Source organism: Ahaetulla prasina, chromosome 4, assembly GCF_028640845.1.
Source record: "Ahaetulla prasina isolate Xishuangbanna chromosome 4, ASM2864084v1, whole genome shotgun sequence".
Lineage (NCBI taxonomy): Eukaryota > Metazoa > Chordata > Lepidosauria > Squamata > Colubridae > Ahaetulla > Ahaetulla prasina.
The window spans coordinates 120,937,279-120,955,815 of NC_080542.1; the positions used below are offsets into that span (position 1 = coordinate 120,937,279).

The window sequence follows — 18,537 nt, forward strand, 5'->3', positions numbered from 1 at the left end:
AATTCCTTCTTCAGTGATTGGGAATTCAAATGATTAGCATCTGAACATTAGGCAATTTGTATTATGAACTGGAGGATCTGAAAATCAATGTATTAGAAACCAAGTTGCTTGTCTGAGACAGAAAATCAATATGGTGTGAACTGTTTACTTGAGAAATGTGTATGATAAGTGAGAAAAGATAGGGTGAAGAATAATGCTGAATAAATATGGAGTGAATACTAAGTGAGTGAATAATATGAAAAAGTATGTTGAAGTGAACCAGTTCTACAGAGAGAATTAAATTTCATTCCTTCCCTATAAAGGAAGAGTGAATTGTGCAAGAGAAGGAGGAAGACCAAGGAAGTCATAGTTAGATTTTGGTATAAAAAAACATTTGGGTGATTTTGGACCAATCGGTCTCTCTCAGCCAAACCCACCTCACGGGGTTATTAGGGGGAAACAGGAGGAAGAAAAAGTATTATATATGTTTATTTCCTTGAGTTTATTTATAAAAAGAATAAAATAAAAATAAAATAAATAAAAATCGATGGAACTAATGAAGGCCAAAAAAAGAGAAAGATGTAGTTTAAAGAACAGGTTATATATGAAGTAGTATATAGAAATGTACTAGAAGTACAGAAGAAGTTGAAATGAAGGAAGAAAGAACAGATTGCAAGAATACAAAAATAATAATGAGTTATTACCACTTTACCTGTGAACCAATAACTGGAAACATGACACCCTGTTCCTTAAGGTTTTTTATCATAGCAGATATTAAACTAAGTTGAGGATCATTCTTGAATTCATCTGTCCATTCTACCATGAGTGCTTTTAACTTTTCACAGACTTTTGGATGACCCTGTGAAAAGGATATATTTACTTAAGATCATCAGACTTAGCCTTAATTACTTTTTCAGACTGATACCACTGGACAAATGGACTAATTTCTAATAGCATTCAGAGAATACAAAACCATTTTTTAAAAATGTTTTTGAAAATGTGCTTTGAACCTCATGAAAACATAGCAACTTCTGGGTTATTCTTAAAAACAGTCAGTTTTTTCAGGTTTCCAGAGGAGACTGGGGGGGGGGGAGAAGAACAGTTCATTTAGGAGTTTCATAAACTTTAATGACTGATTTTTATTATCACAAAATTCTGTTTAAGTATTACATTCAATTAATACGAGTAGAGACAACATGAACATCATTTCCTTAGAAATGTATTCAGATCAATACAATTATATATACACTGAGATTTCTAATAGCTACAATAAAAACATTGGAGGGCTTTTTTCTGTTTTCCCTTTCCAAACTTGGGAATTTAACAAAAGCATATAAGCAGTTTAAGGACCAATTCATTTATCACAGCATTCATTTATCACAGCATTAACTTTCGTGAATTCAACATAAAAATGCTGATTATTTTATTTTTGTTGAAAGACAGCATTCCTAGGATAATCATAGTTATTTATCCTTATGTGTATATTATTCATGGCGAAGCATAGCTATCTTTTATACTATGATTCTTCTAAATTGACAGCTGTATAACCAGCTTGAAACTATATTACCTTATTTAGCACATTGCTTACTTCGCTTGCAAAATCTCTTGAACATACTTCCAAATGAAATATTTTACCACAATTTGAGACACATGCTCCAAGAAGCTAAAGAAAAGAGGGAAAAATCAAGATTAAGTATTTAACTATATAAATTTATTTTAAAATTTGCTTGAAAAATAAAAAGCCACGTACTGTCAATGCCTGCATAGCAACATGAGGATCCTTATGGTTTACCCTCTTCATAATAGAACGAAGACAGTCCTTAGGCCTGAAGAAATAAAATAAATATTTTTAAAATATATTGATCAAGGCTGCTACAGCCTGAAGGAGACAATTCCTAAGATACTCTGAAACAAAGGCATTAGAGGACTTTATACATAGGTTAAAAATAGCTCTCTGAATTGAACTCAGGAGATAATTGGCAGCCAATGTAAAAAACACGGGAAAAGGCTGATATGCTTGCGTAGTAGTTCTTACCCCTCAGCATCCATGCTGTATTCTGCATCAACTGTGTTATTTTCAAACTAATCACCTGTACAGTCAACTAAATGGATGGTGATAAATTCATAATTTATTGTTGCCCAAAACATCCCAGCCTAGGTAAAGAACCACTTGGCCCAACCAGTTTAGCTCATCAAATGACATCCTGGCCATGGCTCCCACCTGACATTCCAGCAAGAAACAGATCCTGGGTGGACCTTCTCCTGCAGGAGAAAAGTGATTCCATCCAAAGCCAACAGACTTGAAGCCATGTGTTTTAGGACAAACACCAATTACCTCTTGCTGGGAGTTTGTTTCTATCCATCCAGACCTCACAACTTTCACACTGTCAAATTTTCAAGGTAATCCAGACAAAAAGCACACCCAGAAGTATTAGCAAAGCAATAGCACTTTTTTTTAATTTGCATTTATATCCCGCCCTTCTCCGAAGACTCAGGGCAGCTTACACTATGTTAGCAATAGTCTTCATCCATTTGTATATTATATACAAAGTCAACTTATTGCCACCAACAATCTGGGTCCTCATTTTACCTACTTATAAAGGATGCAAGGCTGAGTCAACCTTGGGCCTGGTGGGACTTGAACCTGCAGTCATTGCAAGCAGCTGTGTTAATAACAGACTGTCTTAGCAGTCTGAGCCACTAGAGGCCCATACCACACTTAGTCTTATATACCACTTTATAGCCCTCGCTAAGCGGTTTACAGAGTCAGCCTATTGTCCCCAACAATTGGGTCCTCATTTTAACCTCCTCGGAAGAATGGAAGGCTGAGTTAACCTTGAGCCTGGTGAGATTTGAACTGCCAAATTGCAGACAGCCAGCAGGCACAGAAGTAGCCTACAGTACTGCACTCTAACCACTGCGCCATCATGGCTAATAATTCTAAATTTATTGTAAGGTTACATTAACAGAATCTTCCCAAGTTTGAAAGTACATCTCTCCTTCCCCTCCCTCACCTTACAATCCAAGAAACTAGGGAGAGTCCCTTTGGAGAGATTTCCCATACCCACATTCTTTCTGCTATTCAGCCACTACTTGTCTGACCATTGTCAAGTTTATGGCCCTTTTTCCCATCTCCCAAGGTCATTCTTACATACCATTATTTATATATTTATATTGGATTAGCACTTCAACAGCATCTGTAGCATAACCAGTAGTAGATGTTCAATTGAATACCATCAGTGCACAGTTAATACCTTATCCTAAAACAACATATGACCTCTTCCAAATGTCTTATGGATGCTGATTTATATTGAGGAAAAAACGAGTCCTGTTGCAACACAGCATGAGGGAGCACCCAGTAATAGAACTGCCTTTTTTCTACCACTTCTGACTGGAATTGCCATTATTAAGGTAGGTGGAACTGCAAAAAAGTTCCTCCAACTCCCAACTCCCACAGGTGGTCCAATATAATAGCATTGCTGCCGATATCAAAAGCTGCTGAAAAATGTCTGGATGAATGGGGTTATTTTCCCACCATCTAGATCCCAACACAGCCCATGTATCAGATTTGAAGGGATCCAAATAATCTGCTTCACCTGAAATTCAAACGATCCCAAGCAACATTTTAAAATTCTGTCCAAGAAGTATTCAACTTGAGTGAATATGAGAAAATGTATTGGGGGGGGGACCTAACAAATATATCATAATGAATAGTGCAAGAGCCTTGGAAAAACGGCCCGGAATGACTAGCAACTGCCTTGCATACTATAGGATAGGACTGGATATGCTTTGTCAGCAGCGGGAGAAAGACTGCAAAAGTCAGTGGATACAGCAGGTTTGTCAGGGCAACTGGCACTATTGTATTATGGTGGTTAACTGTAGTCTGAGGCTTGAAGCAGCATTTCTCAGAGACAGTGGCAACAATAAGGATGAATTAGAGGCCTGGGGCAGTGGAAGCTGCTGAAGGTCCTAGGCTTCCTTTTCAGTCCCAACCACTGTGTTGCTGAGTGTTTCTGTGCAAGGCAGCCAAAAGAGCAAGGAGCCGGGGTGAGAGATAGGAAGGCGGGAGAATTGAAGCATCCTTGTAACTGTTAAGTGCAAGTGCCTGGATTTTGATCACATGAATTTAAGGATGCTGCAACTGTCATAACTTTGGGCATGGATTAAATCCATTTTTAGCAGCCCTGTAACTTCAAACAGTCATAAGCCAAGCACTCCCTGTACAGACTTCTACTTTGTATATTTAGGGTAGTCTGATGGAATATACAGCTAAAAGGGAGAGGGGTTGTCTGCAGTAACACTGCAGCTTTCCAAAGACGAGACAGCACATTCTAGAGAAGGGGCAAGGGAAGAGACTGTTCCATCCCAAACAAAATGAGGGAGGAAGAAAAGATTCAGGGTAGCCATATCCTGGAATCTCCCAGGTATATTAGGTTAGACAATTATAACTTTAGTCCAGCAAGATTCTGTCTGTTAAGTATAAACAAATAAAGAACTGAGATTATGTTAACATGTATCTTACACTTTGGTGTAGATACTGAAACCTAGAGTTTGTGAGTTCTAGTCCTCCTTTAAGCATGAAAGCTGGCTGGATGACTTTGGACCAATAATTCTCTCTCAGCCTAATCCACTTCATAGGGCTGTTGTTGTGGAGAAAATAGGAGACAGATATATTAGCTAAGTTCATATATATATATAAACAAACACAGGTATAATCAAAATCTAATAATGATATAAAAATACAGTATTTTTCATCAATTATCAATATTTAGCTAAAGGGAACTATAGTTTAATTATACTGCATATGGGTTATCTTTGGTGGTCTCTTTGTTTTGTAAATTGCTGTATCACTCTGACACTCCTAATTATAAAACTTAAGCCAAATAATATGATCATTTCACACTCTACGGAACTGCAATCTTGTTATATTCCAGGCAGTAGTCTCCATTATACTTTCTACAAAAAAATATTAGAAGAAAAACCAATGGTAACATAATTATGTTCTTATTTTATATGAAAAATAAAGGAAGGCTTTAATAAAATGAATATTTATCATTACAGCCATATATTGTAAGATAGTATTAGAGAATAAGGCATATAATACAATATATTAGTTCACATTTATTTTGTATTTGATGACAATCATTTCATTCTGCTTTTCTACTAGTTAATTGAAACTTATTTATTTAATTAAACAAATAATTCAATTGCATTTAATAATTTAAAAGTCTTATTTGAAAAACTGAATTATAATTTTGCTTAGTTCGGGGCTCGGTAGGTCTGAACGTAACTAAAGGGCATAGCAACATTGAATCATCATAACAACATTGAATCATACTGACTAACACAAAAGATTCTTTAAGCAGAAGTAATATACAGCATATCAACAAATGCCTCAGTATTACAACCTTGTAATAATAACTACAATGATGTTATAGAAAAGCATTGTAAATAATCCATCAAGCAGTCACAAAAGAAAAATGAATCAAGATATATATACTAAATTATATGACAATCTTGATTTTCAAAATGTTGGTTTATTTAGTACAAGACTTAAAAAGTTATATTTATATAAATGATATGCTTTCAGAAAGTCCAATTTTTTTCATCTAGAACTATTTGTTCATAATTTTAAAGTGTTTTTCATATTCTTCTAGCCCTTAAATCTATTTTAAAAACAACACACATTAAAAGCTATTGTATTACTTTTTTGTATTTAACATTTCAAAAATAACACTAATTATGGCTATTATACTGGAACAAATACTGTATGTACATTTCAATAATCTAAAAGTTTATATCAAGTCATAGAAATCAAGAAGACATAATTACAGGCTAAATTAAAATAATGTCAAAAAATAATTCTATTATTATACAGAATGATAGCCTGCAGGTTTTTTGTTTTTGTTTTTTTTAATTTGCATTTATATCCCGCCCTTCTCCGAAGATTCAGGGCGGCTTAGTTACTAAATAAAATTCAAGTAGCAATTTCAGATCTGAGTCTTTCCCTGTTAAACAAAACTTTTAAATTTCTAACCTTAAATATGACACTCCATATTACACAGTGCTTCTAAAAGTTTCCTTATTCATAAAATATTTTTTTCAAATAAGTAATGTTAACTTCTTGTTTCAAACAAATTCAGGAAAAAGGAAATTAACATGATGTTACATTTTTGAAACAAACTAAAACATACAAATTCATTAAGGCAAACTAAATGAATGAAATTGGTTTATGTTTGTGTCCAAAGTGTTTGTTCATGTAATTAATTGAAATAAAAAACTGAGGAAAATATAATGCTACTATATAAGCAATAGTTAGTAATTACAATAAAAGTTTTTAAGCCTAAATTATACAGGATAATGAAGTAAAAGAACAAATTACAACACTTACATAGCAAACAATTCTATTAAAATAAACTATTTTTAATCTGATTTCCAAAATGTTATTAAGAGGATTGGGTACTTTTATAAAAACAGAATTAAAAGTTATTTTATTCGATATAATTTTACACATCAGGTAAAAATATTTTAGCAGCCCACTAGAAAAAACAATACCAAACTGTTCAATCACTTCAGTGCTTTGATTATGATAATTAGATGCCAACTCTTAGAATTCAACTCTTAAGAGATTAGTCAGTACTTTGGAAACGCTTAATTTGAAAATATCAACTACTAATTTATCTTATTTACAAGATCAACTGCAATTTGAAGAGTACATGAATATTGTAATAACTGAAAAATAGCAATTATGGGCTATCTAATGTAGGCCTTAATAAAATATTATATTATTAGCCACACACAATTCTACTAAATGCATTCCTATCCTTCTGCAAAAAAAGCTAAAACTATAAATAATTTGCAAACCTGAGTATTACCACATATAATTTTATGTTTGCCCCAAGGGGTGCCTTAAACATTGTAGACTTCTAGGTTCTTTATTTCAAATATTGCCAAATTAATTCAAACAAGATAATATTTACCCAGTCCGTGATTGTCCAACTTTATCACAGATATCTAAGATGAGTCCCCAGTCTTCAGCAGTATTCATTTCACTCGTTGCTTTCTCTTAACAAAAAGAAAAGTGAAGTATGAGTAAAAATTTAGTAGCAGGCATAGTATTTTTTTACTATTTTAAGATATACTTGTAATGTGAACATATTTAACAGCAGAATTTCATTACTGAAAACATTAACACATTGCTTCATCAAGTTAACACAATAGCTACAGCTATTACTGTATATCTTACAAGCCAGTAATAATAATTTATTTCTCATTGCATGCTCTGTATTTGCTTTTAAACATAATTTAGAACTATTCATAATTTCTGACTTCTAAGTCTAAGCTAGGAACAACACAAAAAATAGGTCAGTTAAAGTCTTTAGTTCGCAGAAATAATGGGAAATATGTGGCAACAGTTGAGTGCTCTGTAGTTCTTGCCACCACTATCTTTGTCATCTGTTGTAATCATGCTTAATTATACGGTCTAAATCCAAAGCCTGACAATTTAAGCTTATATGTCATGCTAAACTTGCCAAACATTGCCATAATACAACACACCTTCTAAAAAATACTTATGTTTGATTTCTATCCTACATTTCTATTTTGTAAATACTTGTCCAAGTACGGAGACAGCATACCATTTCACATTACAAAAACCTAAGTAAAGATGCCATCAAAGATTAAAGATCACCAATTTTATTTGTTCCATATTCAGACTTAGAACCTCAAAAATAATTCTTATCCAGTATTTACTCTGATAATAGTGCTGCAACTAATAAAATGATGTCATTAATATCAGCAATCCATATATGTCCTACATTAAAACTTAAAATTTAAAACTTATCTGCGCCAGGGAATTGCATGTGCAAAATATAATTCAAATTACCAGTATATACTGAAAAATTTTCACAATAATGGATAAAACACATTATATTAACTAAGGTTTTATTTGTAAAATAGATTTGATAGAGTCAGTTTGGTATAATGATTAAAGGTATCAGGGTAAAAACCAGGAGATTGTGAGTTCTAATCTTGTCTTAGGCACAGACAGTTGGATGCTCTTGAGCCAATCACTCTCTCTCAGATCTAGGAAGGTGATGGCAAATCACCTCCAAAAATCTTCCCAAGAAAACTGCAGGGATTAGCCCAGGCAGTAGATAGGAATCAACACTTAATCAGAGGTGCACATGCCGTGTTTCCTCGAAAATAAGACCCTGTCTTATATTTTTTTGAACGCTGAAATAAGTGCTTGGCCCTATTGCCATGCGCTCAAAAGCCCGATTGGACTTGTTATCAGGGGATGTCTTATTTTGGAGGAAATAGGGTAGATACACACAAAATATAATTGTTTGTTGATTGTTGATATTTTTCCACAATTTTGGTTTTCAAGTCCTCAGACAGTTCTCTTCTCCTCTTTCTGTTGTCCATGCTTAGTGTGGCACACACAGACACACAATGCAAAGTCTAAGTGAACTTCTCGCCTTTTTATCTGCTTTCAGGTGTGATTTTTATATTGCCCACACCTGTTACTTGCACCAGGTGAGTTTAAAGGAGCATCACAGGCTTGAAACAATCTTATTTATCCACAATTTTGAAAGGGTACCAATAATTTTGTCCAGCCCATTTTTGGAGTTTTGTGTGACATTATGTCCAATTTCCTTTTTTTCCTCCCTTTTTTTGTTTTGTTCCAATACACACAAAGGGAATAAACATGTGTATAGCAAAACATGTGTTACTGCAATACTTTTCTGTAAGAAATACTTGATTTTCTGGAAAAATTTCTGGGTGCCAACACTTTCGGCCATGAGTGTATAGAAGTGTGCTTCTGCACATTATGTTGTATGAAAATAAGAAATGATTATGCCAGAAGAAACATTAGTTGTATGAGGTGGGAATGGGTGACTTGAGAAATATATGTGGTGGATACAATAAAAAAAATGAATGGATGCTGAATGAATATGAATAAACCACAAAACTGAATGACCAATAAGAAAGACCTAAGTGATCTACTCAAATTGACAGAATGAATGAACATCAGGGGTGAAAGCTCCCGGTTCGGAGCAGATTGCCAGATCCAGTAACGATGGCGGCTGGTGGTTCCGAGAACCGGTAGCAAAAATCCCTACACCTGCCCCCTGCCCCTGCTGAGCCATGCCATCATCAGTGGCGGTGTGGTTTTTTTACTTATAAAAACAATTTTTCTTCAGCCGAAAAAATGATTTTAAAAGTAAAAAAAAAAAGCCCCTGATGATCCCACAGCTCAGCTGGGATCATCAGAACCCTTTTAAAAAAAAATTTTAACGATCTCTTCTGCCAAAGAGATTGTTTAAAAAAGCTTTTAAAAGGCTCCTCTGGCGATCTCAGCTGAGTTGCCTGATCACCACAGGCTTTTAAAATCATTTTTTTACAACCTCTTACAACAGCCTCCGCACATGCCCACCCAATCGCCCTATCCCCACTTACCTAATTGCTGCTTATTTTGGGCTCGCTAAGCCTTGCATTGCTTCAGCTGCTGCAATCAGTTGCATCAGCTAGCAACTGAATCTGCCTGCCTGCAATCCATCTCCTCGGTGAGCAACTCAATCTGTCTGGCTCCAATTGGGTAAATAAATGGGGGGGAGCTTTAAAAAATAGTTAATTGGGTTTTTTTAAGGAGTTTTTTTTTTTAGACAGCAATTTAAAGTTAAGGAACTTTTAAATTTAGCTGCTTTTATCTAAAACAGAGGTCTCCATTCTTAGTAACTTTATGGCTTGTGGACTCCAACTCCCAGAATTCCTCAGCCAGGTTTCCTGGCTGAAGAACTCTGAGACTTGAAGTCCGTAAATCTTAAAGTTACTAAGGTTGGAGACCCCTGATCTAAAAAATATAAATAAAATAAAATAATAAACTATTTGTGCAGCTTTCTGAAATTTGGTGTGTTTCTGTAGTGTTTCACTCTAACTACACAAACACACAAAATCTCACAAAGCTATATGTGGCATTTTGTGTGTGTGTGTGAGTGAGTCCGTTGTGTTGTGTTGTGTGTGTGTAAAGTGTGAAAGTTGGTTTTTGAGCTTTTTGTGACTGTGTGAGGTTTCTGTTTGTTGCAGGGGCCCTTTTGGGTGATGTGCAGCTGCTTTTACATTGTGTGTGTCAGTCGTGTTGTGTTGTATGTATGTAAAGCATGAAAGTTGGTTTTTGGTACCTCTTATTGTTTTGTATACTTTATTGTTATTATTTGTTATTTATTATTTGTTATTATTTGCCACACCCACCAATAAAGCCACACCCACAGAATCGATAGGAAAAAATTTTAGATTTCACCCCTGATGAGCACTGAATAGTGAATGATATATTCAGGAAAAGTGAAAGGCTTGAGAGGAAGAGGAAAAACAGAAAAAATCATGGTTGGATGGAATTAATTAGTTTCTCAAAAAAAAGAGGTGAGATGTTCAAAGAACAAAAGACATTTTTTGAAGCAGTATATAGATGTGGTAAGGTATATAGATATAGTAATTATCTTTTGCAGAAATAGAGAGATATCAAGAGATATAATAAAAAGTATAGATTTAGCTAGATCTTCTTCTGTTTTTCTTATTCTATGCTTTAATTTCAAATCTTGAAATTTCAAATATTTAAACAGCTCATTATAGGAGGAAGGTATAGGGAGATGATTTGAAAAGCTTACAAACAAAAGCCTATTCCTAAATTCTGTTAAAAAATCCTGATAGGAAAGTAAAATGTAGATAGGAGAATATGATCTATTAACAAATTGCTTCTCCATCAGTTTGATAAAACAAGGCAGGCTTGTCAAAACATTCATTGTGTCACTTAGAGAAGTCATCCTTGAATTTCTCAGTGTAGACTTTAATACAAATGATGCATTTTCCATTCATATATTGTTTTAGTTTACTGCATATTAACTAATGCAACCTTGTGACAAACATGTCACAAGTTCCTATGAATCACTGATGACTGTGTGTAACTAATGAAATTATAAACAGAATTAACTTCATTTCATATTTGATGAATATCCTTCATGCTTTGTTGGTGACATATTACAATAGTCTGCATTTCCATTTGTCTACATATCATATAACTTTAAATTTGAAGATTCTTAGTATGAAGCTTTGTATGGAAAAGATTTTTCTGAATCAATCTCTTGAGATATTTTGGCAATGCTGACCAAGGATAATATGTTGACCCAAAAGACTGGGTTGCCTACTCTGTCTTAATCTTTGGACTCTCGGTTCACATTTTTCTCTTGAAAAAAGAAGAGTTATTTAATAATTCACTGCAAATAAGCAAATCAATTTTGAAATATAACAATACAGTTGCACTATAGAAATTCCTACACCAAAAGCACTAATAAAATATGAAAACGATAAATATCCTTTTGGTTATAATATGCAATGATTTAATGTTGGTATAGGAGTGTTCCTCATATATTTCAGGTTAAAAGCTACTTCCAATCATAGAGATGAATGTCTTCGTAAGACAATAGCTATTTCATTATTATAAGGCTTTCCTCATACTTGTTTACAAAAGAAAAAGCCAGTAAAACAAAAAACCACTAATATCAAGGATGATGCTGAGGTTGTACCAGCTTAAAAAGTTCCTGAAAAGTTAGTTAAAAGGCTCAAGAGAATAACTAAAATATTATTATTTAAAAATTGTCAAAAGTACAGTAGGTACTACATTTCCATTTAACGTTTCTAAACAGATCAAAATCCCATGTGGTATATGGCACTAAAATAAATTACTGAAGCTATTTATTTTGGGAGAATGGTTTATTTTGTAAACGTGGTTAATTCTGGATCACCCTCAACTTGCTGAGTGGGGTGGGAAAATTACAGCAAGACCAAAAACAACATTAACAACACTTATTTGTCATGTATACATGTCATACATGTAATATATATGTATGTATGTATAAGCATGAATTGAATACATAAAATGAGTACAAATAAGGAGAATATTAGGACGGAGACGGTAGGCATACTGGTGCGCTTATGCACGGTTTAAGGTAGAAAATAAAAGATAAAAGGGAACTTTCTCGATGTTCCTTCACGTTTTTAGCTTTCCCCCACTTCCGAGACCCCCGAACCGGGGATGAAGGGGGCTGAAGTTAATTATTCTGAAGGGCACAACATCAGGGAAAGGTTGGTTTTTAAAGACGGCTGGCCTAATTCCGGGGACTCAACCCCGCTTTGCTCCAGTCCCCGGGGCAAAATCCAAGCCAGGGCATTCTTCCGAGGAAGAGACAAGAAGCGGTCCCATTATGAGGGAGGGGAGAAGGATGAGGCAGGGCTCACAAAGACCCGGATGACGACATCGTGAGGACCGAAGGCGGGGGGTGGGGGGTGTCCAGGAAGAGGACCGCTCTGGATAGGGCCCAGGCTGGCGTGACGACAGGTGGGCCTCCCTCACCCACTTACCCACATCCTGATCGAAGGGGTTGCTGGTAAAGAGAGGCATCTTTCCCCGGTGGGCGAGCGGCTCAGAAAGGCGAGTAGCGCCCGCTCCACCCCCGACCACCTCGTGAGATAGGATAGCAGACGGACGCCGACGACTCGACTCGAACGAAGGCACCGGCGACCCGAAGTGAACCAAGCTCCGCCCCGCACCCGCTCCACGCTCTTCGCCCCGAGTTCCCCCCACCCTTCCTTTCGCCGCTTGGCGCTTCAGACACCGCCTCCGTGGGAACCGGCCACGCAGTGCGCGTCGGTAGGGAGAAAGAGGTGTCTTCCGCATTGCCTGAAGTCCGGCATTTCAGCTGCCGAGGCTCAAGGGGGGTGAGGGAGAATTTTACGCTTTTCAACAGGTTCCTCCACATTTCGAAATTATTTGCGTGAGTGCATAGGGATACGCGAGTGAAGTAAAACATTTAATAATTTCAGGCTCGGTCAGGGTAAGAGCCGGTGGGCCTTCCAATGAGGCCCCCTCGGGCACAAAATCATAGAGATGAAAGGGCCATTTGGGCAGTAGAGTCCGAGTTTTTGTTTTTAAAGCATCAGCTGTAAATGAAGCTAAGAATAGAGCGCTTGGTAGACCTGGGGACGAATTGTTCGAATATATGAGAAGAAATTTGAATCAAATCTCTTTACTGTGTGCTGTTTTAGGAAAGCCTTACTTGGAAAAAAAACCAAATATTTTTTTAAAGGACATTATTATAGCGTAAATTAAATGGAATACTGGAGGTCTTATTGCTGTTATCTCAAAGGATTGTTAGCCACACCTGGAATACTGTACTATAATAGATTTCAATTATGGGAAGACAAATTCCAATTGTCTATTAAGGGAAATTCTGAATGAAATCAAAACCAGTTAGCTCAGAGAGGACTACAATAACAATATATCAATCTAAAATTACTAATAAATTAATAATTAATATTTACTGATAAATTAATAATTGCTAATACATCTAAAATGTATAAAATACAATAGCAGAAACAGGAGTTAATTTTTTAGATTTTTATCCTGCCTTTCATACGTGAACTCAGGACAATAAGCACACAGTTCCATCCTCCTATCTTTCCTACAATGATAATCTTGACAGCTGGACTGAAAAAACGACTGGTTTGGTCACACAATAAGCTTCTGCAGCTAGCTGTAGACTTAAAATCTGCTTCTTGCCTATGGCAATCCAGCTCCGCCATATCCCATTAACTGTACCAATTCAATGATGGAACCAAATAACCATATTTATAAATAACTACCTCTTGCCCATATCCTCTCATCTTCCTGGGTGACCTCAATCTACCTCTTATTAACTGGATAACGAATATACAACTGAACCCATCCATGCTACGCTATATCATGCTGTTGCAAATCTAGGTCTTGAACAATTAGTAACTAAATGCAAGACTAAACAACTGCCTTGACCTCATCTTCTGCAATAACACAAACTCAATTTATGGACTACAAATAAAATAACCCTTTTCCAACAGTGACCGCAGCATGATAGACTTTTGCCTCAATATACGGTCTTACAAAAATCGTCATAATAATAGTAATCCAATCTACAATTTCAAAAAAGCCAGCTATGACTTTATAAACGCCTACCTCTCATTTCTTGACTGGCAAAATCTATTCTCAACCTGTATCACTGCTAAAGACCACTACAAAGTTTTCCTACTCGAAGTCAATAGAGTCATTAAACTCCACGTACCACTAACCACCACCAAAATCAAGAAAAACAAATTACCCATATCAATAAAAAAGCTTTAATCCAAAAAAAAAAATCCCTTTGGAGAAAAAACAAAAAGGGCTATGTAGCCCTTCAAAAACCGCTACAGAGAAATGCAACCAAATAAAAATTGAATGCACAAATTACCACACCAAGCAAGAAGAAGACCTTCTGCACACAAATTCCAATCGTGCTTTTTATAATTTTGTGAATAACAAACTTAATGTCTCGAGATCCATCCCACCACTAAAAGAAACTAACGGCAAAGAAAATAATGACGAAACAGGTAAAGCAAACCTCTTTAACACATTGTTCGGCTCAGTCTTTGTCAACAGCAATGGCTCAAACCTGAAATTTCCCAACCGCACCAACAACGACCTAACACATATAGATTTCACTGAAGAAAATGTTGAAAAAGCTCTCCGCAATTTAAAGCCATGCCTATCTATAGGACTTGATGGACTATGTGCATACTTCTTAAAAAAGCTTTCCACTTATATAGCAGAACCCCTAAGCATAATCTTAGAAAAAGCCTTCACGACCAGTTCCCTTCCCAAACTTTGGTCACTAGCTATGGTCATCCCTATCTTCAAAAAAGGAGACCCGAGCTTAGTTGAAAATTACAGAACAGTCTCTCTATGCTGCGTTACCTGTAAAGTTATGGAATCCATCATCAACCAATACATTACCCTCCACCTAGAAACAAACAATCTACTCTCTAATAAACAATTTGGTTTCAGAAAAAAATTATCATGTAACTTACAACTTCTTCACTGCAAAAACATATGGACTACTAATCTTGATCAAGGCAAAGCAATAGATACAATTTACGTAGACTTCTGTAAAGCCTTTGATTCAGTGGTACATGATAAACTACTTCTAAAACTAAAATCCTACGGCATCTCCGGACCCCTCCACAATTGGATAACAGCGTTCCTGTCAAACAGACAACAGGTGGTCAAAATAGGCAGTGCCCTATCAAATCCTATTTCTGTCAATAGCGGCGTTCCCCAAGGCAGTGTTCTTGGACCAACACTCTTCATATTATACATATTATACTATGTATAATATACATATATTTTTTTTATATTCAAAAAGTTTTTATTAGTCAAAAAAGGTTTATACAAATACATTTCAGGTATGGTAAATTTTCATTTTTCTTATCTAAAATAAGAATTTTACTCAAATTTTTTAACACATACAACAGCCATATGGCAAGCAGGTGACACGAAGTAGCTAAGTTTACAAATTTTAAATACGTAATAAAGAAGAGTCAAGAATAAACAGAATATCGTACAAAAGAGAGTAAGGAAAACCAACACAATCCCAAATATCTTTATCACTTCCTAGTTTTAGATCTCAGAACTCTGGGTTCAGCCTGACCCAACTCCAGGGCCGCAACAGCGGCAGCCGCTTCCTCCCCATGATCTATAACTTCCCCTTCTTCAATTCCTGGGTCATCTGATTCCAGGAGGGCTTTGTGTTCCTCCACATAGGCCGTAGCCTCCGCAATTGTACTGATTTTTTTCGTAATGCCCTCCCGGAAAATCATCAATCCCTCTGGCATCAGCCATCTGAAGCCCACTCCCTTCTGGTACAATTTGCTTGACAAAAATAATATTTCTTTCTTTTTTCACGTACCTGTCTGGGAATCTGCCTCAGAATGGCTATCTCCCTGCCCCTGTAAATCAGTGCCCCACTCCTATGTTTTCTAAGAATTTCATCTCTCGTCTCTCTTCTCACAAATTTGACATGAACCTCTCTAGGAACTGCATGCGTGCGTGCATATTGCGAATTAACTCTATAAACTCGATCCACATCCCAATTCATGAAATCAACACCTCTCCCAAGAAATTCTCCCAACAATTTAGTCACAACATCTCTCAAGTCTTCTTGGTCCACTTCTTCCAAATTTTGAAACCTAAGGAAATAAGACATTTTATCCATCTGTAGTCCAAGCACAGCATTGCCTGTCGCCTCCTCTCTTTTCTGCACTGCCCGCATCTCGCCTCCAAACCTTCCACTTTCTGCTTGTTTTCTGCTGAAACTTGTTGAGTATCCTTTAAATCCTTTTGGATAGTCACAATTTCTGCTCTTATTTCATCCAATTTCTTGTCCATATTAGATAACTTTTCCAAAATTCTCCATCTCTCCAGTAGTTGGTCTCTGACCTTTTGCCATTAAGGAAAAAAAAAATACAAAATCCTCAGGCAGGCACAGTATCCTTGTAATTTCCTCCGGATCCACCAGGGGGCACTCACAGGAGCAACGAGTCCAGAGTACAGTTAGTCAACCAGGAAGCCGAAGGGAAGTGATGTCATCAAAATTCTCATAGTGAAGGCGGAAGCTGGGCGCCACCACTGTTCCCCAGAAGGAGGGGCCTCAAACCTTCCCTCCTAAATTTCTCCATCACCTCTTCTCTCCAGAGCTCCACAAAACCGGTAATCTTCTTATTTTAAGTTCTCCTCTCTCCCGAATAACTCGTGCTCCTTCCAACCGCAGGGGAGAGAAAACCCCCCCGCACTCCGGAGCACTCCACTCACATTTACCGATATTCCCTTCCCTTCTCCTCCTCAATTCTTCTCCGTGCCCTGTTCACCACCAGGCTGCTGCAGTTATAAATCCAATGCCCCGGTGTCACTGGGCACAGCGGCCCAGGCGACGACCAAAATAATGGCCGCGGCCTGTGGCCTCCAAACCCCGCCAAGCCTAGGACGCGCCAGCATCGGTCCCCACAGTCCTGTATGTCGGCTGGGAGACCCCTGGCGAGCCGTCCGTGCGGCAGGTGTCCTTTTCGGAACACCTGGCCCCTGAGGGCCTCGGCGGCGGCCGGATTCGGGCGCTGGAGGCAAGAGAAGCCTTCCAGACGTCCGTTGCCGCTGGATACCGGAAGTCGTCTCCATAATATACATATATTGTAATTGTGTTCTCTTCGCTGACGATGTCAAACTATTTAAGACTATCAACAATACAGCTACCCTTCAAAAAGACCTTGACTTTGTGTCAGAATGATCTAAAACCTGGCAACTCCAAATCTCAACCAGCAAATGCTCTGTCTTACACATTGGAAAAAGAATCTAAACACTAAATACAAACTCGATGGACATTATCTTACAGATGACCCACACCCTGTCAAAGACCTTGGAGTCTTCATATCCAATGACCTAAGTGCCAAAGCCCATTGCAACTACATAGCAAAAAAGGCATTAAGAGTTGTAAACCTAATCTTACGTAGCTTCTTCTCCAGAAACACTACACTACTAACCAGAGCTTACAAAACATTTGCTAGACCAATTCTTGAATACAGTCCGCCTGTCTGGAACCCATACCACATTTCAGACATCAATACAATTGAACATGTCCAGAAATATTTTACAAGAAGAGTTCTCCACTCCTCTGAATACAACAAAATACCTTATGTCACCAGACTTGAAACCTTGAGTTTAGAAAACTTAGAACTCCGCGCCTTCAACAGGACCTGAGTTTAACTCATAGAATCATCTATTGCAATGTCCTTCCTGTTGAAGACTATTTCAGCTTCAATCACAACAATACAAGAGCAAACAATAGATTTAAACTCAATGTTAACTGTTTCAATCTTGATTGCAGAAAGTATGACTTCTGTAACAGAGTTATTAGTGCTTGGAACACACTACCTGACTCTGTGGTCTGTTCTCAAAATCCCAACCAAAAACTGTCTACTATTGACCTCACCCCATTCCTAAGAGGTCTATAAGAGGCGTGCATAAGAGCACAAACGTGCCTACCGTTCCTGTCCTATTGGTTCCTTTCATTATATCCAATTTATATAGTTATTACATGCTTGTACTTATATATATGCTTACATGTTATATAGTTGCTTCATGCTTATGCTTATGTATGCTGTTATGACAAATAAATAAATAAATAAAATAAATAAACCAGGGAAGTGGTGGGCTCTCCCTCATTGGCTATGGAAAGACTTCGATCTTTCAACAAACACTACACAGCCTTCTGTCTGGGATGCTTTACTCTGGAATAGAATGCATGGAATAGAGAAATATATTTATTTACTAATCAAATTCATATCTCACAAATTTATATCTCTGTCCATCTCACATAAAGTAGCTCTGAGTAGGTACAACAACTGAAGCAAACAACAAATATAAAAACAATGTATATAAAATCCATATTGAAAGGTAAATATTGTGTAAAAACAAATATGCAATCCCTAGGCAAAGAGGCTAAAAATGCCCACCTAAGCAATAGTGCAATCAAGGCATATCTCCAGAACCCCAAGCCAAACAATACAAACTTGTTTTAAGAGACTTCTGGAATGTCAAAAGATATGGAGCTGATTTAATCTCAGGGCTGGGGGCAAGAAATTTCTATAAGCAGTTTCTGCAATAGC

At 36.9% G+C, this 18,537-nt stretch overlaps 2 protein-coding genes across 12 annotated transcripts in view; one reads left to right on the forward strand and one right to left on the reverse strand.

The window, feature by feature from the left end:
• STAM (signal transducing adaptor molecule) overlaps positions 1 to 12,727 on the reverse strand; it is a 28,165-nt gene extending 15,438 nt beyond the window's left edge. Inside the window, exons 1-5 of one of the 3 annotated variants that reach the window (XR_009155144.1) lie at positions 12,397 to 12,727; positions 6,960 to 7,044; positions 1,730 to 1,805; positions 1,547 to 1,642; positions 692 to 838 (exon numbers count right to left, since the gene is read on the reverse strand). Coding sequence is in view for 2 of the 3 variants with exons in the window: in XM_058183662.1 (XP_058039645.1) it covers positions 692 to 838; positions 1,547 to 1,642; positions 1,730 to 1,805; positions 6,960 to 7,044; positions 12,397 to 12,436 (444 nt within the window). In the remaining variant the exon portion in view is untranslated. The remainder of the gene's footprint in view (positions 1 to 691; positions 839 to 1,546; positions 1,643 to 1,729; positions 1,806 to 6,959; positions 7,045 to 12,396) is intronic. The other 2 variants (XM_058183663.1, XM_058183662.1) reach the window with 2 other exon arrangements.
• The window catches only part of HACD1 (3-hydroxyacyl-CoA dehydratase 1), an 89,645-nt gene that overhangs the window by 38,628 nt on the left and 32,480 nt on the right, over positions 1 to 18,537 (forward strand). The gene's annotated exons all lie outside the window — the stretch shown is intronic.